Here is a 22814-nt window from a genome sequence, read left to right as displayed (position 1 = left end):
ACCCCATTTCTAAGCTATTGCTTCAAATGGTCAATGCACATTTGATCTTGGCACAACACGTGGCATTTTTCAATTAGTTTTGAAGACTTAAATATCCACAAGTCTCTGGCAAATGGAGAATAATTTTAAATGGAATCAAATCCATCTTACCAGACTGATCCATTAATTATGGTCTCCACAAGCTGCACATTGATCTTTGTGGATCAAAATGTCAGTACTGAAATTATCTGTAGTTTCCAACAGTGGACATGGCTCAAGTGGAGATGGCTAAAGAAAAAAGGAGCCTGTTTCTAAATATTTCTTTCAAGATATACAAGTATAACAAAGTCTTAGTAAAATAGAATACAAGCTAGATCAGCAACATGAAATCCCACCAGGGTATTCATTTTATTCTACCAATAGTCAAGTATATAGAATTAATAGATGGCAGAAAAAGACAATATAATATTTATTGGTCAGCATTCCCAGACGGTAAGCAATCCTATCAGGGAAGATCCCTTCATTGCATGAAACAAAAAGGTATTACTACAACAGCCTTCATGGCTGACAATGTCACTCCATGACACAAAATACATAAAATTACAATTCCAGCCTGTCACACACCTCTCTCACTTCTTTCAAGAGCAAAGCATAGGTGTCCTTCCTAAACAAGTCAGAAAAATCTAGTTCCTTTGGCCAAAAGGCCTTTCCAGCTCCTACAACGTTATTTGGGAGATGAAGGAGAACATGCAAATGATGAGGGAAGTTGGGTCAGTCCTTCTGTTTGGAGAAAATGTAACCAAGCCACCGAGACCCCAGCACTGAGAAGAGCTGCTGCTGCTGCAGCCAGCCTGCCAAGGGCTGCTTTAGGGTTTCTATTTATTCATGGAATAGATATTTCATGAGAAAACCTGGATATGCATAACTAGCTCCCTTTGTTCAGCAGGTGAGACAAACATCTCCAGGTTTGTCCAAGAAGGCTTCACAGCCCAGTAAAGCCAAGGCACTTTTGGATTATACCATGGCTGTCATTGCATAAAGGACAAGACAGAAGAAATGGGCCAATATTAGTGAGAGGACAGGTAAAATGAAGACAGGGAGATTCCTTCCACTGTGAAAGGGAGGATATGGCAACTTGTAGCCACTGCTGAAGAGACAAAAAAAAATCCACACAAGGAAAAGGACTTAAGGAAATGTCCCAGACAAGGGATGAACAAGTTAAAAAATGCAAGTAAACAAGACAATGTCAAAATATGATGATATGACAGTCCAAAACTCAACACACACAGGGGAAAAAGTCCTGGTAAAAGTGCATTTTCAAATAGAGAAGTTGCATGTTTTTTCCTTTCAGGCATTGTTTTCCCACACATTGCTTCCAATTCTAAAATAACCCAAAATTAAAATGAAAAATAATCCAAGGATAACACACCTAAAAATACTTTCAAGAGGCAAAAAAAAGGCAGAATCAGAATAAAACTTAAGATCTCAGCCTGTTTTAAAATAAGAAGTGACCTCTTTTCTCATTTATTTTAATAGGTAGTATATTTGTTTTAAGTTCTAGCAATTATTTTCATGCCTATGCTTTGCAAAACTGAAGAAACTGAGACTGTTTCCACAAACTATTTCAGAAAAAAACATTTACAGATAAAATTAGAGGCATACAACTAAGTGCCAAGTGTTTGACTGAATTCCAGTTCTTGGTGAATGGAAAACCAGCAGCTTCCTGTTACAAAATGTACCAACAGTTCATGTCTAATAATACACATAATATCTAACCATTTATATACTTCAAATATAGACGTTTCTAAAAATAATATTAAAGCAGGGTATTTTTAGACAGGTGAATTTCTCAGGAGAATGAGATTCTACAGTTTGCTGCAAGGAAAAAAAATAGATTAATGGGTTAAAATTTTAAGAGCATCTCTTGATTTATACTAAAATAAAAAGTAGAAGATTTAGCTCCAAAGCTTCAAGAAGCAAAAAAAGAAATGGGAAAAAATGGTCAAGAGCAGAACCATTTCATTAAAGGCCCAGCTATTGCTTAATTCACAAATATATCTTCTTAAACAGCACTATAAAATATTTATCCTGTTGCTTGGAACTTGGAAAGTTCGAGCAAAATAATTATTGATTTGAGCACCTCCTTAATTTCTTCCACTTTGGTAAGAACAGGGAACTTGTAGGCCAGAAGCATTAAAATACTCTACAAATTGTTCAGAGATTTAAATCTAATGGTGAGACAATCTGGAAAGTGAAATTACAGAGCAGACAATGTTTCTCAAAGGACTCTTAGAAGCAAATTAAAACCAGCCAATACCAACCCTTAATTTCCAAAACCCAGAGCTTAATCCACACTACCATAATAAATAATGGCTTTCTATTCTGATACCCTCTGGATAGGCAAAAAGAGCACAAGTGGTGTTGGTCTCTTTTTTTTTTTTTTTTAGTACTTCATAGATACTTGAAACTTGAGAAAGGTTCATGATTTGTTTATCAGACCTCTTTATAATTAGAATTTTTTTCTTTTTGAGAACTAAAGCTCAGGTTCAGTGCCAGCACATTTCAAAAGCAGTATCTGTTGTTCTCTACTAATATCCTTTTACCTCTCTCTGCTTGGGTGTCACTGCATCAAGTGTAACAAGCAGAAGGTGAGAAAAATCACTTGCTAAAGCAGGGACAAAAAAGTGAGAGTGTTCACTTAAGAAATTCAACTTGATGGAGTAAGTTACCAGTTTGAAGGACAGAAGGAGAACACATGGACACCATATGCAGGAGCATTTTGAGCTGTTAACAAGTAGCAGCAAAGGAGAAAGATAATCTACTATCAAGGGACTAGCTAGTAATTTTCTATAGAGCAGCAGACTTTCTGACCTTGGCTAAATTTCTCTGTGCCTCAGCCATCCACTTAACAAATGTTCTCCAGAAACTAAGAACAATAATTCTACCTCTAAGGGGTGCTCTTAGGTTAAGCATATTCAAATGTTCAAGCCAGATAGATCAATAGACTGTCACAAGCAAGAGGGGAAAAAAAAACATTTTCCAATATGATAAAAAAACAAATGGAACTTTGAACAAAGTTGCTTTGTGCAAAGTAACCCTTTGCACATTCTAAATGAAAACCCAATGATTAAAGAACCTCCTGAATTTATGGTGCAATGTTACACCTGTTGTTCAAATGCAAGGCTTTATAAAAGGTAGCTCTTTATATGAATAGACAAATCACTGAAAAATCCTTGTTAAGAATCACAACAAAACAATTTTGGAATGTTTTTTTTCTTTTCAGTATGTATCTATAAGTATATCAACTGTAATTATAAACCCACTGTAATCATGAATAGAAAAAATAATTTGGCCATTTAGCAGCCTCAAAAAAGAGGTGTAAAAAAAATACATCATGAAGTTACAGTACAGGCCTTTTTGTAAGAAGGTACTCAGGTACATAACTATAATCATATGAACAAGCTCATTAGTACCAATTTCAAATTTACTTTGTGCTTCTGTATTTGGATAGCCTGAACCTATAATTTTTCTTAGCTTCTCTCAACTTCAGTAAAATCTATCCTTTGTTCATATCCTAAACTCAACCCCATTTGGTTTCTTCCAAAAAAGCGATTTTTATGTGAAAGTTACCAGTATGATTGACAGTATTTCCTGTAATTTCATTTATAATTAGCTCAGCACTTGTAGCGAGACCAAATTTCACACCACTGAGGCAGCTCATGCAATGGCACTGAAACCAATCGATGTTCATCTGACTTTAAAGTGGGTCCAGAAAAAGATTTGCTTGATCCCTATCCCTTCTGCAAGGTGGTTCAGTATGAGAACTGTGAAACCTCGTATCACACACAAAATGCACATGAGAAGGGCAGGAATCCTTTCTCTCCAATATACTCCATTAATCTTTCTCTCTCTGAACTTCACATTAGCAAGACAGTGATACGAAGGTTTAAACGGCTCCTGCTAAAGTTAATTAAAATACAGAGAAGTAATTACTAATATCTGAACTATGTGGCTTCATTTGGATTGCTAATGGCATGGGCACAAGGGGAGTGAGGCAGAGAAGGGAAACTGATAGCCCACAGAATTTGGGTCACATGTGGCTCATCAAACATTTGATGTGAGCCTGAATTTGAAGTGTGGAAAAATACTGGAGGAACCTATGAAGTTAATCAGTTTGAGAGCAGCACAGAGCTGACTGAAAAACTCCCTGGAACGTGCCAGCAGTGTGCCACAACCTGGGAATGGCTATCCACTCCATTTACATCTATATCAGGGAGCTGCCACAGAGCCTCCAGACCCTCCTCATTACTTGGGCTACAGAATGGGCAATGAGGAAAAAAAACAGAGATATTTTTAACCTCAACAGGAGTGGCAAATGCTTTTAGAGCACACCCCAGATGTAGATGATCTTGACAAATTAGGAAAGAATCTCTAGGTGAAAAATCTAGTGTAAGATTAGAAAATAGAGACATCTAGAACACTCCAGATCCAGGCTGCCCAACTCAACAAGATCTTCACAAACTGGGAAAGCAATATGAAGAAAAATCTAGCAGAGAGAGCTAGCTAGCTTGATTTCAGACAATGATATCTAGCCAGTTTAAATCAGTTTTAAACTGAATTACTTTTTTAAAAAGGAGTCTAGGGAAACTGAAGAGTACAGTAGATAGCATGAGGAGTTGCAAGAGTTTTAGAAATCCTAGGCTTTGCCTAGTGTAGGGAAAGATAAAGTGAAGGAGAACATCACACCCAGTGAGCACCTGCTTGCCACGTCCACCAGGAGAGGGCAACTGTCTGCTTTTCAGCAAATGAATATTGCAAAGAAGTTTGCACAGAAATACCAATTCCTACCCCCCACCAGCCAAACTAAGCACAATTACAGGTGATTGCTGAACACACATACTTGAAACCCAGGTTAAACAGATGTCTCTTTACTTGAAGTGTTCCAGTGGAAGGGTGGGACCAACCATTTAGCAAGGTCATGGTGCCTTTAGTGCTGCTTCACTTACTTAAGGTACAAGCAATGACCATTTTTTGGGTTCTCTGGAGAAAGAAGATCAAGAAGTTGGAGGATACAACATAGCAGCAACAGACACAGTAATCAAATGCACATCTCCTTCAGTGACATTCACACAATGACATGGCAGCAGACTGCAAGCCTGCAATGGCATCTTCCTTCTTGCATTGCACAATTACACCACGACCACGGACTCCTAATGGGTAATGACTTCTTTCTTAAATAAATAATGCAAATTTAGTAGCCAAAGGCATCCGACTTTTTCAGAACCACTGAGAAATACCATTTTGTAAATGAGAGATCACAATCTTGCTATCTACTCAACGGAAGTTTCTCTGGTAACTAAGTCAAATATTTCCAAAACAATTCTCTCTAAATATGGGTAGTACAATTTATTGGTGGTGTTTTCAAATCAGACAAAATAAGCAGCAGTGCAATAGTCAGATACTGTTGTGCACAACACAGGGGATTTAATATGGAAAAAGAGAGTGTGTATATCAGTAACAGTAAAATAGGAATGATATTGCCATGATTCATCAACCTAAGATTTCCAACTAGCATTTACAATGGGCCTGATGCTAAAACCTGCAGACCTTTTTTTGGAAAGTGCTTCTGAAATACTCTGAAGTATGCTTTTTATAAATTGCACAGCATTTTAAAAAACACACTGCCCTTATAAGGCCTTAAGGCACAAAATTTCCAGTTACTATAAAATCCAGCTTACAAATGTAAAACCATATCAAGAGGAACAAAATTAGCAAAATATTTAGAAGTTTTCACTGATAACACATTTGTGAGTGTGATATCTTGATTTTCAGCTGTTTTTTTTAAAAATTGGTACTTTAATGAATACCACCTGCACTGCTCATGTTCTCTGAAGAATCAGGTTCTAGAAAGCACCAAAAAAAGGCTCATGAAGCTTTGCCATGGTGTGTAAGTGGCTTGAAACACAGCAATGCAGCATGAGAACGTGGCCTGGTATCCTCACATGGTGGCTTCTGGATTATACTCTAGACACAGCATCTTCTCTAGAATAATCAGTGAAATAAGCCACTGAATTTCGTATTATATAGTGCAAAAAGGACCCACTTCAATGGGATTAAGAACAACTCCCTGAAATACTCCCAGAACCAAGAGAACTGGTCCAAGTGACACAATCTCTCATTCTCCCTCCACCCACACAGGAGGATGTCCTTCCTTGTGGGCTGAAAATTCTGCATAGGGACCAAGAACTACAGAAGATAGGAGCCAAAACACTCTGCATTGATCCAGCTTGTGGATCTAAACTCTACATTCTACTGTAAAAATGTAACTTCTCTCCCTCTCAGGTGATGCCAGGTGCCTGCCCAGTAAAATGGTGAGGGTCACATTGGTACTTCAGATAAATCACCCAGAGAAGCAAAGTGATCTCCCTCAGGTTTTCAAGATGTTCAGACAGGTGAGGTTTCAAAATTAAACCTTACCAGGCATATTACCAGAAAGCACTTCTATACCTGAATGCAGCTGAAGGTCTTCCAAGATAAAAGTGCTTCAGCTGCTGACATATCACCTGGCAGCTCTCCATCCATCCAGTTCCTCCTCCCTTGGCAGGGAGGAATGGTAGGAAAAGGAACGAACAGTGCCCTTGATACAAACACATCTGGAAAAATCTCCCTTTAGATATAGACTGCCATTCTAAATGACCACCCTGAATGGCAAAACCCTGCATGCTTTCGTGGGCAGAAGGATCAAAGCTGGATCTATAGGAACAATAAAAAATTACTGTGTTTATTCAAGATAATAGGTAGTGAAAAAACCCTCGCTGGTTCACACCTTAAAAGGTGCTGATCATCTGCTCAGACTGCCTGCCAGAGGAGGTTACTGAGAATGCAAAGCTTAAGCTTTCTCCTGCTGCTGAAGTAATTAAAAATGTAAAATTATTAAAATTATCTGACATTTCCTTAGCCAAAATCACTCCTTGTTCAAATATAACAAGGCCCTTTCATCATCAGACTACAAAAATGGGGTTTGTTCCACATCATTATAAGGGTTAAAAAGCACCATAGTGTTGCCTTTACTGCTGCAAACAGCTCCCACTGGCAGATCTCTGCCAGCATAATCTGTTACAAGATGAGAAAGTGCTTCTGAATAACAACCACTTTTTCAGCAATGTGGATTTCCATGCAGGAACCATGGCATGTGTGAGAGAAAGGGCAGCAGATAATGAGATTTTGCTGACGTTTCATAATCACAAGGACAGACCCAGGCACAAGTGAGAGAGAGCACTCGATTCTCTTGTAGGGGCAAGATGTGATGCACAGGTCGTTCTGTCTGCTGCCACTACCCTGCATCGATGCTTGGCTGTCTCCTTTTCCTGCTCTCAGTCCCTCAGGAGCTGCTCCAGTCACATCAGTCTGGCCAATACGTCACCCTGTCTACCAGCAGCCCAAGTGCAGCACATCCCGAAATCAGGGCACGCGGTCAAACATGCCCAATCGGTAGGCACACTTGTCTGAAGGGAACAGGGTTACCAGGCCACAGATTGCAGAATCTAGGTGGTAGGGATGATCCATTATTCCTCGAAGAAGGAAAAAAAAACAGGTGAGTCTCTGTCATCATTTCCCTCTCTCAGCATAATGGTATCACCTTCCGCCGGGCTCGGATATTGGCAGGAGCAGCGTGTAACGTCTGTGGCTGTTGCCAAAACACATCTCGGGGCTGTCCAGCCATCTCTGTAGCACAGCAATCAATTGTGCTTGCTGCAGCAGCCCATCTGCTCTGCTCCCTCTGTAGCACAGTAACACACGCTGTGCCCACGCTGCTGCGGAGCTCACCGGGGCACGGCAGTGCAGGGCAGCCCCGGCCACGCTGACAGCCTCACCCTGCCCACAGAAACCAAACCATCGGGCATTTCTCCTCCCTATACAGCAAGCAGCATATATAAAAATACATTGGAAGACTGACACAGATGAAAGGGAAACCTAAACCTAAAATACGTGTATTGGTGATGTGCTGCATCTATGATGTCATGCACATATAGCATTATACCGGCAATTCCACTTAAGTGTTCATTTCCTACATAATCTGTTTAATTTAGCTGCACTGAATGACATGCATATTGTAATCTAGCATCAAGCACTGCCTCCCATTCACTCCCCACACAGCTACAAACACGGAACATTCACACAACTAGTGCTCTGGTACAGTACATGACCGAACACAAAACATAATCAGCAATCCTCCCCCAGCCCAGGCACACCAGCCAGCCCTTACACTTAGCACCTACAGAAAGCACACAAAGAACACACCCCACAAACAACATCTCTGCCACCTCCCTCCTGTAAATCTCCCCAAGTTCAAGCAGAGGCGATGGAGAAGGCAGCACAGGCAAGCAGCACCCGCAGCCCCATCCCTCAGCACCCCACCATCAGCTCCATCATGCTGACACAATTACACATGCCACTGTGTGGAATATAAAACATCCCACCACTGCAGACAGATGTTAGCACACACACACACACACACACACACCCCTTCTCACACTGCTATTTACCCCAGAAAACCTGCTGCACACTCTCAACACAGAAATAAATTCTCACATACACCTCCCCAGTATTTGGTGCCTGCTAACCTGTGTGTCAAATCCATTTTCTACCGAGCTACTCTTCCTTGCTGGGAGGCCATCTCCTGCGTTTTCTTGTCCATTGGAAGATTTGAGAGGAATCTGGCTGGAATACAATGGCTTCGTCACCTCCACCTTGTTCCCAAACTTCAGGTAACAGGGCTGTGGGATGGTCCTGGCCGTTGGGACATGCAGGATTGGAGCAGCGCTGTGTACGGGTTTAGGTAGTCCCGATTTCATTTTGGAGGCTACCAGGATGGCTGGCATTTTCTCTTTCTGCTTTCCTAACACGTTTCTGTCAGCAGCAGCAACAGCAGAGACAGCAGGCAGGGAGAGAGAAAATGACACGCCGGGGAAGCTGTTCTACTCTAAAGCAGCCTAGTTACAGCAGAGGTCTCCAAAATCAGCTTATAATTTAAAATCAACAATAAAACCAATTAAAAATAAAAAGTTTTTTTAAAAGGGAAAGGAGAAAAGAAAAAAAGAAAAAAAAAAAAAAAAAACACGCCACTTTCAGTCCAAAATATCTCCCAGCTTTGTGCCAGCCTTCCACCTGTTTCCTCTAATTATATTTTCAATTCTTTACTACTGTCCTCTTTCCTATTTCTGCTATATAACTTGCTCCTTCTTTTCTCTATCTGACTCCTGTAATTTTCTTGCCTGGAAACGAGAGACTTTCACTCCATTATCTTGTCACTGCATCTCCAAAGTGAGGCAGCCTTTGGAGGAGAAAAAAAAAAAAAAAAAAAAAGGAACCTGCTGCTGCATATGCTTCCCCTTCCGTACGCACTAGAGAGTGAGCGAGCAGGATTTCCAGCTTAAGATGTCTTTCTTCAGTCTTAGCCAAGAAGCAGATGTAGCTCAGTGTGTTAATGACTGATGCCCTTGGATACAAGCCTTAGAGAATCAAGCTTCTTAAGCCTAAATAGCTGTGAACAGGACAACGATGCCGGAGCAGAAGGAGAAACGTCCACTGACAGCGATTTTTAAATCAAAATATGTCAGTGGCCACAAAATTTCCCGGCTCCCCCGGCGCTGAGCATAAAAACCTGAAAGGGTGGGGGGGGTGGAGGAAAAAAAAAAAAAAAAAAAAAGAAAAAAATAGAATTTAAAAATGAAAGCGATTCAGCTGCGAGAGGGAAGGGAAAGCAGCCGGCAGCTCATGTTCCCTCCCTCCCTCCGAGCAGCGGCTCCGGCCGGCGCTGCTCGCCCGGCGCATCCCGGGGGGGCCGGCACCAGGGCGGGACCCGGGCTGGTCCTGCCCGCTCCGAGCAGCGACGACCAAAAAAAAAAAAAAAAAAAAAAATAACGGAGAAATCGCTCCCTCTCTCTCCGCAGGGGGAGGAGCGGCCTCGGCTCCCGCGGCGGGCAGGGATTCTGGAGGGATGGAGGGATTCTGGAGGGATGGATGGATGGATGGATGGATGGATGGATGGATGGATGGATGGATGGATGGATGGATGGATGCTCGCTCGGATGCTCCGGGGGAGCGGCACGGAGCGAGCCGTGGACCGGTTTCTTTTTGAAATATGGAAGGAAAAAAAAAAAAAATTCAAATCAAAACACCTGGAGGTGACTCATTGTTCGTGGCTGTTCGGGAAAAACTCCCGCTGCCAGCATCAACAGGAATTTGAATAAGCACAGTGAGTAATCCGGCCCTATTATAGCAACGCTTGGCTTTGGGGAGCCTTTCGGTGTCGCAGGTCCCTCCCGACGCTGCTCGCTGGATGCCAGGATCCGTTACAAGCCCCGGATCCCGCATTCATTCCCGTTCATCCTGACACATTCCAGAGCTGCACATATTCCCCTTCCTGCGCACACCTGCACCATCCTGCACAGTGGGACATTATCACTGTGCAAATCGAGGCACCAAGGGGGGGCTCAGCACCAGCACCTACAGTGCCACAGTGCCCGGTTAAAGCCTTGACTTGTCCCCCACTGCGAGAAAGACACTGAGGGGCTGGAGTGTGTCCAGAGAAGGGAATGAAGCTGGGAATGGAGCACAAGCCTGATGAGAAGCAGCTAGGGGTGCTCAGCCTGGAGAAAAGGATCCTCAGGGGGGACCTTCTGGCTCTCTACAACTGCCTGGGAGGACACTGTACTCAGGTGGGAGTCAGGCTCTGCTCCCAAGCCATAAGTGACAGGAGGAGAGGAAATGGCCACAAGTTGTGCCAGGGATATCAGGAAAAATTTCTTCACTGAAATGATTATCAGGCATTGAAATAGGCTGCTCAGGGAAGCACATGTTCAAAAAACACATGGATATGGCACTTGGAACATGGTTTAGTGGCAGTGCTGGGATAACAGTTGGATTTGATGATCTTGGAGGTCTTTTCCAACCTTAACAATTCTATGATTATAGGGAGAGTGCCTCAGAATAACATTCTTAAAAACAGCATGAGACATGCAAGCAAAAGGTGCATTTAAATCACATCCTCATCACACTACCAGTTAATTGCTTTATTTCCAGAGCAGGGCTGCTTCCTTCAGCTCCTTAATGCCACCCTCATCCACTCTCCAAATACTGAATCCCTAAACCACTGCCTGTGTGGCAAGAACAAGAGTGATCCAAGGAAGGAGAGAGTGGTTTGGGTTGGAAGGGATCTTACAGAATAAAAGTTCCAAACCCCCTGCCACGGGCAGGGACACCTTCCACTAGTCCAGATTGCTCAAAACCCCATCCAACCTGGCCTGAAACACCTCTAGGAATGGGACATCCAGAGAAGCCATGAACCTACATTTGAAATGTTTGAAATACACACTGGGTGAAGCTACTGAGCAGGACAGAGGAAGCCCAGCCCCACTGCCCCTGCTCCATCCAGGCAAGCAGTGCTTGGGGAAGGCAGGCTCAATCATGCTCCATCACTCATGGCAAGGGGAGCTGGGATCTGCCTATTTAACACCCAGTCTTTTGAGGAAGTTTTAAGTGTGCAAACCTCAGGTTTTTAGATCTGAGATGCTTTCAGATAGAAAAAAGAGGCATTTCTTGGATTATATTGTAGGTGTCTCCAGGATGAAGACAGCATTGCTGAATCTTTCTGCAGATGTCGTCTTAAATGACTTACCCAAGGTTACACAGTGACTAAGTGGCAGAACAAAAAACTAAATTCAGAAATTGTGCTCTACTTATTATCAAGTACTATTCTTCCTCAACATTGCAATGCAAAATGTAATTCAAGTTCCCACAGTACATACAAAGCTCACATGTTGAGTTTTGGCTGTTGCTGGGATGTTTTCAGCACATCTGCTTTCACGTGTATCACTTCTGCAGGCTGTTTTGTAGTAACTACAAAAGGGCAAATTTTATGGTAGCTGTTTTTTTAAGTAACTGCTTCCACCTCAATCTCTATCCACCAATTTCAGATGGGAAAGCACACATCTGAAATCCCTCTTCATCCATCTTATTGAGATCCTACCAAAACAAATCTTCTAATGTTCTGTCATAACCGTGCACAATGTATGCTTAAACACAGCTATACAGAACATTTCAAAACCCTACAATTCAATAAAGAATGTGAATTTACTGTCTGAGAGGACTGGTAGTTATTGCAGCAGAAATGTGTCAAATGCTCCAACACCATTTCCACCTTTCCATGCTGAGAACTCAGCCTTGTTGGCTAAGAGAAGGTTGGGCTCCAGTATGAACACCTTGGAAAAGATCCAGGCCTGAAAACCAGGCTAATTTTAGGTCTGTGATAAAATACAGTAAGCTTTAAAAGCTATTAGAAAATCTAATTGACGGCTTTACATTCACTTACACGTTTTATGAGGTTCAAGCCACCAATTCCTGCTGCACCCAAATTGCCAGTTTTTGTTTTTCTGTTTTTATCTTGGGAAACTGGCCAGGGTACAGGATATCAAAACAGCCACAAAGTTAATCTGACCAAAAGGAAAGGATTCCTTTCATTGTTCCTTTGACAGTTATGGGATCTGATCCTTTGATGACGGTGGATTGAAATACTCCACTTCAGACACTCAGAGGAGTTTTACTGATTTCTCATCATGCAGTTCAGTCTACTGAAGATGATTTCTTCTGAATACACTCAGTCTATGATCCTGACAGTTATTTTGCCAAATCAGTGAGATGAACTCATTTTTCCCCAAATAACACATTTCCTGATAACACATTTGAGGAGTGACCTAGAATTACTGCTTCTCTCATGGATTCAATTTGCATCTAAGCATCCTTTGTCATCTAAAACCTCGGGAAGTTTTTATGTTATACATATTTTCCTTTATATATCTAAACATCACAGCATAATGGCACTGAAATCAAGCTGCTGTATCCAGTGGCAGTGCAGTCACACCATGAGATCATAAATTGCATCATATTACAGGCTTTATATGCAAAGATTGGCAACATCAATTCTGGTCTGTCTTTGGAAGTGACAGATTTTTAGGTTGTCTGGATTTTTGGTTTTGTTTTGGTTTTGTGTTGTTTTTGTTGTTGTTGTTCTCGTCTAACAAATTCATTTATCTGTTTTTAAGGCTAGGATTTTTAAAAGAAACTTCTTCTCTCAGACAGTCAAAGGGAACCTATCTCTTATCTTCTTTGAAAGGCCCAGTTTTCCCTTCCCCTGTTTTGAATCACCCAAATTTCTGTGTCTAAGCTAGGAGTATGTAATCTTAAAAAGGAGGCAAGCTATATAAACAAAAAGCAAGAGCTTCATTCCTTCCCAGAAATGCTGGGTAAGCCTCTGACTAGGAGAAATTCCCTTGCAGCTTTAAGTATGATGAGTATCTTTGCCTGAATAACCACAACATCCCCTTCTTATCTGCCTGTAGTCCAGGGAGCATCCACCCACTCCCCAAATGGGGGAATAAGGAAGGAAAAATCCTATAAACAAGCACTTTACTTCCCTGTTAGATTTAAAAAAAAACAAAACAAAAAAAAAAAAAAAAACACAATGAAACCACAATAAACCCTACTGATTTGGCTTATACAGCTGATTTTGAAGCTCAGAAAGTATCACTGCTTTGGATTCAAGCTGTGACTGCTCAGCACCATGGAGTGTCAGCTCAAGTGCCAAGACTCTGGTGTTGAGAACTGGCTTAATACTCTCAAAATTTTAGTGAGCAGGCTCATGTGAACTCAAGAACTTAACACACCAGAGGAAACTATTTGAATGCTCTGTAGTTCAAGAGCTTGTAGGCAAGTCAGCACATTGCCCAAAATAAAGCCAGTAAACAGAACAAAAGCCCAGGGTTGACTGCTCTTGAACAGATGATCTTTATGAATGAGATGAACGTTTCTGGAACAGTAAAACCATTGAAGCTGCCTCCACAGCTCACACATTATCAATTAACAACAAAACAGAGTCTCTATACCCAAGTGGAAAGAAAATGCCTCTATGGATTGCATGTGGGTATTGCAAGCAAAATTAAAAGCTTGATGAAAAGTAGCAAAAGATCAGAGAATCAGACCTTCCTTTCAACTTGTGGTTAATATTCATCCTCAACGAAGCCAAATGTTACATTAGCCTAAATGGAAAAACCATGTAGAATTATGCTATCAATTAAAACACCTCATTAGCTGGTCTGGTGATTCAGAACCGCTGATGGAACTGAACTCAAGGCTTGAAAATACCTTGATCAACACTATCCTCAGCTTTTAGGCATTAAGGGTGTATCTGAAATCTCCCAGAAAAATGATTTCAAGTCGAGGTGAATGTCCCCAAAATGTCACCACACAGTGTCAGACTTAGAGGGTTCAATTGTTCTCTCAAACCCATTCTCATTAAGCTTTACTACTGCCAGGCAGCTGTCCTATAGACTGTGGGCATGCTTGGCTTTGGCACAGCTCCATCAACTTAAGTGAAGTTATGACAGGAATAAATATGGATCTATTTTTGGCACTGCAGGCATTTTGCACATTCACATCCATCTTTTGTCCCTGACCAGTATCAAATATGGAAAAACCTGATCCCATCAGTACATTCACGTTACCATTCTATGAAAGACCCCGTAAGGGTGTAGAGGAGTAAAGGTGTAAACCCCATGATTTTCTTGTTGTATTCCCTCAAGGGGAACAGTAGAGATTAGAAAGAGGAATGTGGATAGAAGCATTATATAATTTGGCATCCTCTCACCACAGCAGTTATAATCTGTACATGTGAGTTCTTTATATAGAGCAGTGAGAAGAGGAGGAAACCTTGGTTCTGTTCCCAGTTCTTCTGACAGAAATCTTGTCTGCATTACACTAATTCTGATATAAAATTCCATTTGTAATCCCCTGATATGCTTCTAATTCACAGTGGGTTTAATTCCACTTCATTTTATAACAGTGTAAAATTTGTAAAAATACACAAGCCCAGTTCCACCTGGACAGGAACATCTGTTCCATTCATTTGCAGAAAATACACAGGAAATTTCACTGGCCACACTAGTGATAGAAGCAGATGCTCTTGCATGGTGACAGAAAATGGCACCATTTAAAATTAGCATCTTCTGAACAATGCTCACATTTAATCCCATTTCTGTACCAGAGCACTTCATGGTTTTGTAAGCCTGTAGTAGTGCTTCACTCAATAGCTTCATAAGTTTCTACTGTCACAGCAAATGCACACTCACAGCTTTGAATTCATTACACTCCCATTGCTTTTGGATTTGTAGCCATATCAGTTTCTCACAATCTAATAAAAACTGGGCCCAGCTGTCTTGAGACACACACTGATAGGGGTTCTGTGAGGGGCTTTGGAAAGGTCCATCTCTCTGTAAAGTTCATTCCTCAGACTTAAACTCATCAGGAACAGGAATGAAAGGGATGAGGAATGCCAGAGCTTATTTGAATTAATGCTTTCTGTGGGGGTGTAAGATTTAGATGCTTTCTGTTTGTCTATGCCATGGTCACAGCAGTGACCACTGTGTAAAGCATATACACATGAATAATCTTTATGATCCTAACAGAGGAGCTCTGTCAGGCCAGCCTATAGCTCACCTCGACTTGCACATCTCTGTGTCTGTGACCATAACAATGGACATCATCTCTCCATGCCACTAACAGCACCTGGAATAAATATTGCAACACCATTTTGGAAAGAAACTTGCAGATCACGTCTTCCCAACAGAGATGTGCATCTGGGTGTTCTTAATCTATTCATGTGTCCTTTGTTTCCTCAAGGTTAATGGTACTAGCTCCTATATTATTTTATGCCTGACTTGACATTGCCTATGGCTTCATATGTTTGGAAAAGCAAACATCTGTGACTAATGAGCACATCTCAGAAGAAAGGTGATGGTGATGATGATATAAATACCACAAACTACTCCTGACTTTAAGAACCATCAAGTTAAGATGATATATGAAGGAGAGGACCTGAAAAATACTCTCTTCCCTCTGCTGCTATTCCCTCTACCCTCTCGAGAAGTGGCATGTTAAAAATAGCCACCACTTACAAGGTAACAGCCTCACATCATCAGGTAGTCACCTTCTGTAACCTTGCTGGCACGTTTCAAATGCACCTGCTCCATCATCTGGAAGAGTTGTCAGAGCCTTAAGGTAGAAACCATGTGAGAAGCAGATCAGAAGAAAAGGCTGTATTTCAAAGCCTTTTTACAACTGGATCTGCTTAAGCATTCCAACCCAGCTTCAGCTGCCATCAGTCTCTCCCACATCAGCACTTCTGAACAAACACAAATTGGCCAGATTATCATTAAGCAACTTCAGCTATTTTGTAAAGAGCAAAGTATCACTACACAAACTAAGTGGCAAGGACCAGATTTTCACTTCCCCTAAATCAATGCAGTTTCTCTACAGCCAACGTCAGAGTTTGCCTTCCAAATTTGAAGTATTTATCAAAATCTTCTTTACAGAATGATCCAATCCTATCATACACTCACATTATCTCCATTCCCCTCAGTACACACTTCCTACCAATTTGTATTAAAAAATCCTCTTGTCTACTGAGTCCAAGCATCCAGTTCAGCTGGTGCTGCACAGTGCAGTTCTGGAGTCATGGAAAAAGAGCTTGTGGTGTTCACCAACTGACAGCTGATATCAGGGAGTGATGAATAACATCCTACACTTCCAGTTTTTGCCAAGCACACTTCACAACCCAAGCCTGCAGGCAGCCACTCTTCCCCTAGAACCCAAAAAAAAAGTGAGCATTTTCACAGGGCAACCATTCAGCAGCAGTTCTCTGCTGGAAGTCACCTGCAATGCACCATATAATGGCACTAATTGCAATATTATGAACACCAGCTATTTCTGAACATGTTAAAAATAATAATATACAAACCTAGATTGCTCACAGTGGTATCAAAGGAAACACAGAAAGTGCTTAAAATAATGCCCTGAAATGAACGCTGCCTACCTCCACAGCTCCTTTAAAGAAAGATTTGTCCTGAGTTGATGTTTATGGAAAATAAAAGCACATCCTAGTCAGCTAAATTTTGGGGTAATGCTTCTACTCAAATTCTTAAATCAAAAAGGTCAGTGAAATTTCTTCAGATTTGCACAGACATAAGTCAACCATCAACCCAACAGCCATGACCATTCTTGAGAGTCAACATCCCCAAAACCAACTTCCATCCCCAATGTGATGATATAGCAAGGGAATTTATGAGGATTACCTAACACATAAATTGGGGGGGGGGGGGGGGGGAGGAAGCCAGCAAAAAGTAGTAATTAATTTTATTTTTAAGAACCACATGTCCATTTGAGGGAGTGGTTTACTTGCACCTGCTGAACATCATACTCAGTTTTAAACCAGAAATCTTAAATGCATTTTGTAAGGAAATGTAGAGGAAACAGTTATTCTTTAATCTCTCTATTAACCTAGGACAGAATAATCAAATTTAAAGCGCTGCAGGGCCATTGTGCAGCCTCATGCATGGCAGGATCAAGCTTCCCTTCTCGAATTTCCTTATATTTCCTCTGTTCCCCCATTAGCAAACTGATGACTAACCCTCCTGTGCTGTTCTAACACTGATTTTTTCAAGCATTTTTAATATCCACCACCCAAAACTGACATAAAAACCTACTCATGAATGCTGTCCTAATATTTTGTTTCCTACTAAATCAAAGGAGGATCCCACTGTAATGACTAGTGACGTGTCTGTTGTGTTAAACAGCTTTGATATTTCAACATTTAATCAATTTTATTTTTTTTAAAGGTGACAGGTTTCTTGCCACTCATGATGCTGTACTGAACTCAATGGTTTACAGTACAGGATGAAGACCTGACAGCCTTGCATTTATTTTACACACCCTATCATATGATTTTTAACAACACTGCTCTCACTGTCTGGAATATTTTGGGAAGGTATCAGTGTCAAAGCACCCCATGGCCATGTTGAAGATCTGGCTGATGTTTATCACTGGACAACAAACAACACACTGAAGACATAGCACTGAGAGAAATTTTCTGAATTTCCTATTTCCTCTTGAAATTTTAGTAGCAAGGACACTGTAACACACAACCTTTTTTCAAATAAATGGCACACAAATGATGGAATGAATTTCTGTGTTTTGAGACATAATCACCTCCTGTATGAGAATTAACATCAGCTTTGTTTATTCCAGCGGTAAAACAACCTGTATTCAAGCTTGCCCAGCTGTCTAGAAACTCAACTGATTCCACTGTAAAAGCAGGTGTAGTCAATCATTCCTGTCACAACATTTCTGGCTGTTGGCAAGTGGGTCAGCTCGTCACTGCTCAGCTGCTCTGCTTCCTTCCATCCCGGTTGGCACATGGAGCAACGCTGCTACAGCTGCTGAATTTCAAAAGGCATCCATCTGCTTAACTTCCTAAAATGACTTTAAAGAGTGGGATACAACAAACACATCTGCTACCCTCAGCACGTTAAAAAAGATCATCTGGAAATTAACTGGGAAATGATAAATCTTTTTAGCTGGGGATCCACAGTGAAGTTCCAATACACGTGCAGCATCTGTTCCACCTTCAATTATAGCTCAAAGCTTTGCACCTCTGGCTTTCTGAAGAATCAAGGCAAACTTTAGTTGTAACCAGCTCTATATCTCCTTATCTCGCTGCTAGAGTTTGTTCAGGATCACATCACTGGGCATCCATCGATTCAATTTTGTCACTCCTGAAAGGCTTGACTGAATAAGGCCTTGAGCACTGTAGTCTGATCTCACATTAGGATAGACTGAAGACCTCCTGAAGGCCCTTTCAATCTGAATTAGCCCAACTATTCCCAATAGAATAAAAGAGAAAAAAAATTTAAAATTCCATTAGTATCTGCTGGAAGAACTCAAAGTGGAAACCAGCTATGAACAATAACCCGGTCCATCACAAGAAACTGCTTAGGCAGGAGGGCCAGCAGATCACATTTTAGGAGGAAAATGTTAGCACATGTTTAAGTGTGATCTTCCTTTCAGTTCTTCTCTCAGATCTCTCACAAATACAAATGTATTATCACTTTGAATTATGTGAACAGATGCTTACATCTAGGATTTGCAATTTACATTAACCTAGCCTGCATTAACAGCAATTTCGACACCAAATGCAAACAACAGTGCATGTTTTCACCCTAAGGTACAACATATGTGCAACCTGCAGCACCAGGACATCTCAGTAAGTTCCTTGGCTATCTGCTGCATTCTCAGCAGACTCTTCAGCATCCCAATTTCACCTACAGAGCACAGGCAGAGCTGGTGTAACACAATCCAGGAGAGATGTGCATCTTCCACAGGTCTGGGGGCACCTGGCTGGCAGGAACACAGTGAGCCATGAGAGATCCCACACAAGGAGCTGCTGTATCCACTGGGCAGGTGAGAGGAATTTTACAAGGACACAGAAGAAAAGCAGCCCTGGGGAATAGTTAACTCCAAACTGGGAACCAGGTGAGGTGTGCTGGCTAAGGGCTTGTGAAGTACAGGCCAAGGCAGACCTTCAGTAACGGGAATTAGTCTTTGATACTCAGGACTTGATACAGGAATTAATATTTGATACTCAATATTAGAGCAAAACCTCTGAAGTGCAGCACTTTGCAGCAGGGCTAACACTGTTCTGCATGTATACAAACGAGAAACCAATTTTTCTGTGCTGTAAATAGCTTGTGCAATTAATAGCAGTTAGCTGTTCCTGTCTTTTTCCAATTACAGACTCAGGAAAAAAGGGCATATTAAGTTACCTTATGCAGTTTTGGACCACCTACTGTTAGAAGTGCAATTTCAGGATGAGCTGCTACTGCTAATTATCAAAATTAAAACCTGAAATGGCAATGTTCAGTTTTAAAAGTGAGATGATTTCCTATTGCAGGCATAACTTTCCACTGTTCTCCCCTGCCAACAGTTATCACTTTTGTCTGAGATTTCTGGACTGAAACTTTGAACACAGAAATGCCATCATCCAGAAAACCTTTCAAAACATTTTGGGTCACTATTCTGGGTCTTTCAAAACAAAGCCATTTATTTACCCTTGGCTAATTACCTTTTAGTCTCTGCACAGACGCAAAATATTTGTGTTTCTATTTTGTCTTTTCTTTTACATTTTCAGACAGCTGCAGCAATTTCCAAAATCATCATCACGTTTCCATCATGATGTTAGGAAAAAAATTTCTCCTGGACAGTACTGCTGTTAGTACAATAAAAAAATTGCAGCTGTGTATGCATATGCATGTGTGCACTCACACATGTATTGTGAGCTGAATAAAAATGTGGTAATATCGAATTTGACCTGAGAAAACCAGAACAGCACGACGACATAAACAGGAAAAGTTCGACACTATTTGCAGCACAGCATCACCAATCCCAATCTCTCTTACCCTGTACTGAACAAGCAATTCCAATTCAAAGGAGTAATTAGCATCCCGTGAAAAAATCAGAGCACTAGCAAATACCAAAGCTTTAACTTGGCATTAGCAAAGATCAATGAGAATTCATCCTATAAACCCACCACTAGCACTTGCTGCCCAAACACACTGGGACAGGCAGGACTGTGCCTACACCACCCATGTTGATCACAGGGAGTTCAAACTCCATTAGGAAAGAATTAAATAGCACATATCATTCTTCTAAACATCATTGTCAACTTTTTAAAACCCATTGATAGACTCCTCACTCCAATACCTCATTCTCAGCTGCTGATCATTTTGTCCAGCATTAACACTCTCATATGAAGCACACACTGCCAGTGCCCACCTCAGGCTGGAAATTTTGGAATGCTTTGGCCAAAATGCCAGAACCAAGGCAGAACCATATGTCATCACTTAGCCATGTCCAAAAAGCAGCAGTGACCTTTGCTTCAACAGCTCAGGCACTCCAGAGCTTTGAACAAGGAACTCGGGATTGGGCAAGGTAGTTATGTTTGTGCCAGAATAAAGTTTAACATGTTTTTTCTGAAAACACAACACAGCTGATGTTAAAATCACTTTTTTTTTTGCACATGCTCCATAAGAATGCTTAAATTCAGCAGTTGAGGTCTGCTGAGTCTGTGCTCCTGAGCACTACACTGCTCCCACAAGTGAGGGACCAGCCCAGCAGCAGAACTGAGCACTGCCCAGCCCACGGGGACCACAACGAACAAAAGGAGGATTCTAAGCAGCAGGGAGGATAACAAGGCTCAAAGAGAAAACCCGTATGGGGGGCTGGGAGCATGGATTATGGAAGGACGTGGAAATGGAAACTGGTTCCAAAGAGGAAGGTGTGAAGAGCAGAGCCAGTGATGGTAACAGGACTGGGATGAACACCCAGAGAGGAAGAGAGAGAGCATTAGGACATGGAAGTTCTGAACCTGTAAAGTTCTACACAGTGTATGCCCCAAAATCAGGTTCACATTTTAGGCATGAAGTTAGTAAAATACTAATTTTAACTTTCCCAGTGTTTCAGGCCCATATTCAAGTAACAGAGACCCATAACCCATCAAACCTCATCCAGAGATCAGGTGAAGGCACATTACTGCCAATACAGTATTTAGATATTAAACTGATCAGCACTATGCACTGGGAAGCACACACCAGGAAAAATCCAAGAGGGTGTCAGGAGGGAAGAAAAATACAAATTTTGCCATTAGGGAGGTATTTAGTTAAGTACAGTAAATAAAGCTGAGAGTCTCACATACCACATCCTGTTCTTCCTTAATTAAACACACTATTAAATAACTGGTTGCAAACTTGCTGCTCTATAAGGCCAGCATTGGAAAAAACAGTATATGATCATGCCCTTAAAACTAAATCATCATAACAAATAGGCTTTATGTCACAAAATATAAAAAGCAAGCATCTGGGATATTTTGTATTTGGCATTTCCTAAACTTTGGGTTCTTAACCTTCATATTTCAGCAACTGTAATATTCTTTTAACACTTTGTTTGTTCAACAAGTTTGATATTGTTTGCCAGTGTATATTGGATGACATATCAAAGAATTTCAGACTCTTGCACAGATTTACAGTGACTATTTGCATCCTGGCAAATCAGCAGGTCTGCACACATCCCACACACCTCATCCCAGGGCTCCACACCAACACCCCTCTAGCCTGCCCCAACCCTTCCAGCACAGGCAGGATCACAAAATATCCTGAGCTGGAACGGGCCTACAAGGACCACTGAAGTTGAGCATCCCACCCCAGGCACAGCAGCAACTGCAAGGTCATCCCTGCACAGTGAGGATGGAGGAGTCCCACAGATTCTCTGTCTGCAAGAGGAGCAGGCACGGGGCCAGCTCTGCCTGCCATAATGTGAAGAGAGGGAGAACACATTATCAGCACAGCCTGATCCCCCACCCAGCCCTCAGGGCTGCAGTGCAGTGGCTGCCCCAGTGCCCATCACCCCCTTCTGCAGTGGCTGCCCCAGTGCCCATCACACCCTTCTGCAGAGCTCCTGTCCCTCTGCTGCCAGCCTGGCCTGCAGGGTCACCTGAAACTGGGGCACTGCCAGCGTGGCGTACAGTGTCACCTGCAGATGGGTCTCTGCAAGTCTGGTGTGCAGTGTCACCTGAAATCTGGGCACTGCCAGCCTGGCCTGCAGGGTCACCTGCAGATGGTCACCACAAGCCTGGTGTGCAGTGTCACCTGCAGATGGGTCACCAAGCCCCTGACCCAGTCCCCAGTCCCCATGCTCACTCCACATGACAGCCTGGCACCCCATCAGCCAGGCTTGGCAGGCAGGCTCCCTGATACGAGCAGGCAGGGGGGACAAATAGCAGATGGCTTTTCCTATCTTCACAACAATTTAATCACGGTGGCCGTGACGCCACTGACGTGCCCCACACCAGCTCCAGGGCCGTGCTGCAAGGTGAGCAAGCTGCTCCTGCCCAA

General features: G+C 41.9%; 1 protein-coding gene across 3 annotated transcripts in view; it reads right to left on the bottom strand.

Annotated features, from left to right (window-relative positions):
- NAV2 (neuron navigator 2) overlaps positions 1 to 22814 on the bottom strand; it is a 364133-nt gene that overhangs the window by 190365 nt on the left and 150954 nt on the right. For 2 of the 3 annotated variants that reach the window (XM_088175389.1, XM_088175390.1), the window contains exon 1: positions 8604 to 9757. The exons of the other annotated variant lie outside the window; for it this stretch is intronic. In XM_088175389.1, coding sequence (XP_088031515.1) covers positions 8604 to 8861 — 258 coding nt within the window. In that variant the 5' untranslated portion in view covers positions 8862 to 9757. Of the gene's footprint in view, positions 1 to 8603; positions 9758 to 22814 lie in introns of those variants that run through there. 3 annotated transcript variants of the gene reach the window in all.

This window comes from Sturnus vulgaris, chromosome 18, assembly GCF_052056855.1.
Source record: "Sturnus vulgaris isolate bStuVul1 chromosome 18, bStuVul1.hap1, whole genome shotgun sequence".
Classification (NCBI taxonomy): domain Eukaryota; kingdom Metazoa; phylum Chordata; class Aves; order Passeriformes; family Sturnidae; genus Sturnus; species Sturnus vulgaris.
This window is presented reverse-complemented; position numbering and strand designations above follow the sequence as displayed.